Below are 2,884 nucleotides of genomic sequence, written 5' to 3'. Positions count from 1 at the left end.
CTCTGTTTCCAAAGACTGCTACCACTTCTGGTTGACACATGGGCAACTCTAGAACAGAACCAGAAAGTTGCAACTAGATCTGATGTTTAATTTCAAAATAAAAGACCATTAAAGTAGTAGTTTAGATCTATTCCCCCTAAGTTGCCGTGCACATTGCTGAGAAACTCTGTTTCCAAAGACTGCTACCACTTCTGGTTGACACATGGGCAACTCTAGAACAGAACAAGAAAGTGGCAACCAGATCTGATGTGTAATTTCAAAATAAAAGACCATTAAAGTAGTAGTTTAGATCTATTCCACCTAAGTTGCCATGCCCATTGCTGAGAAACTCTCTGTTTCCAAAGACTGCTACCAATTCTGGTCACCCACCATAGCTGAACTTTGGAAAGAGATTTCTGCTGCTCGGCAGCACTTTAAACCAGGCCTACAGTCAGCAGGGAGCCGGACCAGGAGACACGGAGGACCGAGACTGGCTGCTGAGTGAACAGGAGGATTTATCCAGCAGGTGAAAAGGGCGTTACAGTAACAGACGAGGTAAGACTAAGGCATGAACGCTTTCCTCCAGATCAGCTCGTCTGTCTGACCTTAGAAAAGTTTCTTAAATGAAACAGAAACGGCCTCAATGTGAGTCGCAGCCTGATGACGAGTCAAACGAGACCCTGAGATTTGACCTTTGACTTCACGGGACGGATGCAGCCTGATGCTGTGTGGCAGCTGACTGGGAACAGAACCAGTTTGTGTCTTACTGCAGTTTAAAACCAGAGAGTTACTGGAGAGACGGTCACTGAGCAGGACAAAGATGAGGACGTCCAACATGTCCAACCCGTCCAGCTGATGGAGTATAAATGAAAATACGACTGAATGTCATCGGCTAAATGTGATCAGACATATCTGAAAAGGACTGAATAATGCCAGCAAGTGGAATAATATACAAATAAAACCAAAGTGGACCCAAAACGGAGCCTTGTTGGACCCCACAAGTTAAGGGGGCGGAGTCAGACGAGAACCTGTCCGTCTAACCGCAGAACGTCCTGATAAATATGAGCTGAGCCAGAGACACCAGCCAGGACCTGGTGGACAGAGATCTGGTGAAACCAGCACCTAGCATTTCCCTCATCAGCGCCACCAACAGGTCGTTATGGACTCTCACTAAAGCAGGTTCAGCAGAAAGGTGTTTACAAAGCCAGACTGGAGGATCAGACATCTGAGACTCACTAAACCAGGATCTGAGTCGCGTTTCTACAACTTTTTAAAGTAATTTACTGAGAAAGGGAAGCTTGGAGAGGAGATTAGGATTAGGTTCCTTTAGAAGAGGGGCCACTTCTGCTTCTTTAAAACATGGTGGGACGGACCCTTGATCAAGGAGCTGCTAATTATTGACAAAACTGTTGGAGCGGTGGCAGTTAGAGCCTGGACAAGCAGCGAGGGGGGAATATTTCCAATGAACAAGTAGAGAGTTTCATTTGACCAGTTAGTGAAGTTTGGTCAGTTAATGTAACTGGAACAAAAGAAGGAAACAAATCTGAGGCTCAGCAGGAAACGCAGAGCAACTCAGAGATGCTTCTCTTCTGTCCCTGTTACCATGGCAACATCATGATGCTGCGTTTGGATCAGAAACTTGTGGCGTTTCCATTTCCTGGTCCTCTGGTGAAGCATCGCCACAGAATGAGACAGGAGTCTCCTGCTGAAGGTTAACACAGTGCATTGTGGGATTGATACATGGCTGGAGGTCCAACAGTGTCCATCCAGGTTCTGGTTTGGTTCTGGACAGGTTCTACAGACCAGCTGTTCTCCCTTCCAGGTGCTGACCCTGTCCAGCGTGTGTCCTGAGGGCTGGACCGCCTACAGGGGGCGTTGCCACATGGTGAGCCGGTCCATGGCCAGCTGGGCCAGCGCCCACAGAACCTGCTCTCTGCTGTAAGTACCGTCTGGTTCTGTTTGGGCCCACAGAACCGGCCTCTGGTTCTGATGGATCTCCTGCCCTCTGACCTCAGCAAGTGTAACATGAACTCTGACCAAACGTGCGGTTCTGGTTGTGGAACACTGGACCAGCTCTACACCCTCAGCAGGGTCCTGGAGGGTTCTGGAAGTTCGCCCAACCGGTCTACATGTGATTTGTGGACTTGGAGACGGCGTTGGACCGTGTCCCTCGGGGGGTTAGGGTTCGGGAGCTGAGCCTTTTCACCATGACAGATCGGTACAGCACCCGCTTCACGGCAGACGATCTCCCACTCCCTTCTTCCCTCATTTGTGAACAAGATCCCAAGATACTTGAACTTCTCCAGAGTGACCTGGAGAAGGCACTCTACCCTTTTCCGGCTCAAGACCATGGCCTCGGATTTGGAGGTACTGATCCGCATCCTGGCCGCTTCACACTCAGCTGCGAACTGCTCCAGCGAGAGCTGCAGATCATGATCTGATGAAGCCAACAGGACCACATCATCCGCAAAAAGCAGAGACACGATCCTAAGCCCACCAAAATGGATCCCCTCAGCACCTCGGCTGGTCTAGAGATTTTGTCCATGAAAGCAATGAACAGAAAGGGCAGCCGTGGCGGAGTCCAACTCTCACCAGAAACGAGCCCGACTTACTGCCGGCAATGCGGACCAGACTCTGACACGGGTCATACCTGACAACCCATATCAAAGGGCCCGGTACCCCATACTCCCGGAGAACCCCCCCCTAGGGACACGGTCCCAATGCCTTCTCCAAGTCCACAAATCACATGTAGACCGGTTGGGTGAACTCCCAGAACCCTCCAGGACCCTGCTGAGGGTGTAGAGCTGGTCCTGTGTTCCACAACCAGAACCATACTGCTCTTCCTGAATCCAAGGTTCGACTATCCGATGGCCCCTCCTCTCCAGGACCCCTGAATAGACCTTAC

At 50.2% G+C, this 2,884-nt stretch overlaps 1 protein-coding gene across 1 annotated transcript in view; it reads left to right on the top strand.

The window, feature by feature from the left end:
• LOC103132545 (FRAS1-related extracellular matrix protein 1-like) overlaps window positions 1-2,727 on the top strand; it is a 26,578-nt gene extending 23,851 nt beyond the window's left edge. The window contains exons 19-20 of the mRNA XM_016667447.1: window positions 1,802-1,931; window positions 1,963-2,727. Of these exons, the coding sequence (XP_016522933.1) occupies window positions 1,802-1,921 (120 nt within the window). The 3' untranslated portion in view covers window positions 1,922-1,931; window positions 1,963-2,727. The remainder of the gene's footprint in view (window positions 1-1,801; window positions 1,932-1,962) is intronic.
• The last annotated feature ends 157 nt before the right edge of the window (window positions 2,728-2,884 follow it).

This window comes from Poecilia formosa, unplaced genomic scaffold (genome assembly GCF_000485575.1).
Source record: "Poecilia formosa unplaced genomic scaffold, Poecilia_formosa-5.1.2 Scaffold1120, whole genome shotgun sequence".
Lineage (NCBI taxonomy): Eukaryota > Metazoa > Chordata > Actinopteri > Cyprinodontiformes > Poeciliidae > Poecilia > Poecilia formosa.
The sequence above is the reverse complement of the archived record's forward strand: the minus strand, read 5'-3'. Positions and strand labels throughout refer to the sequence as shown.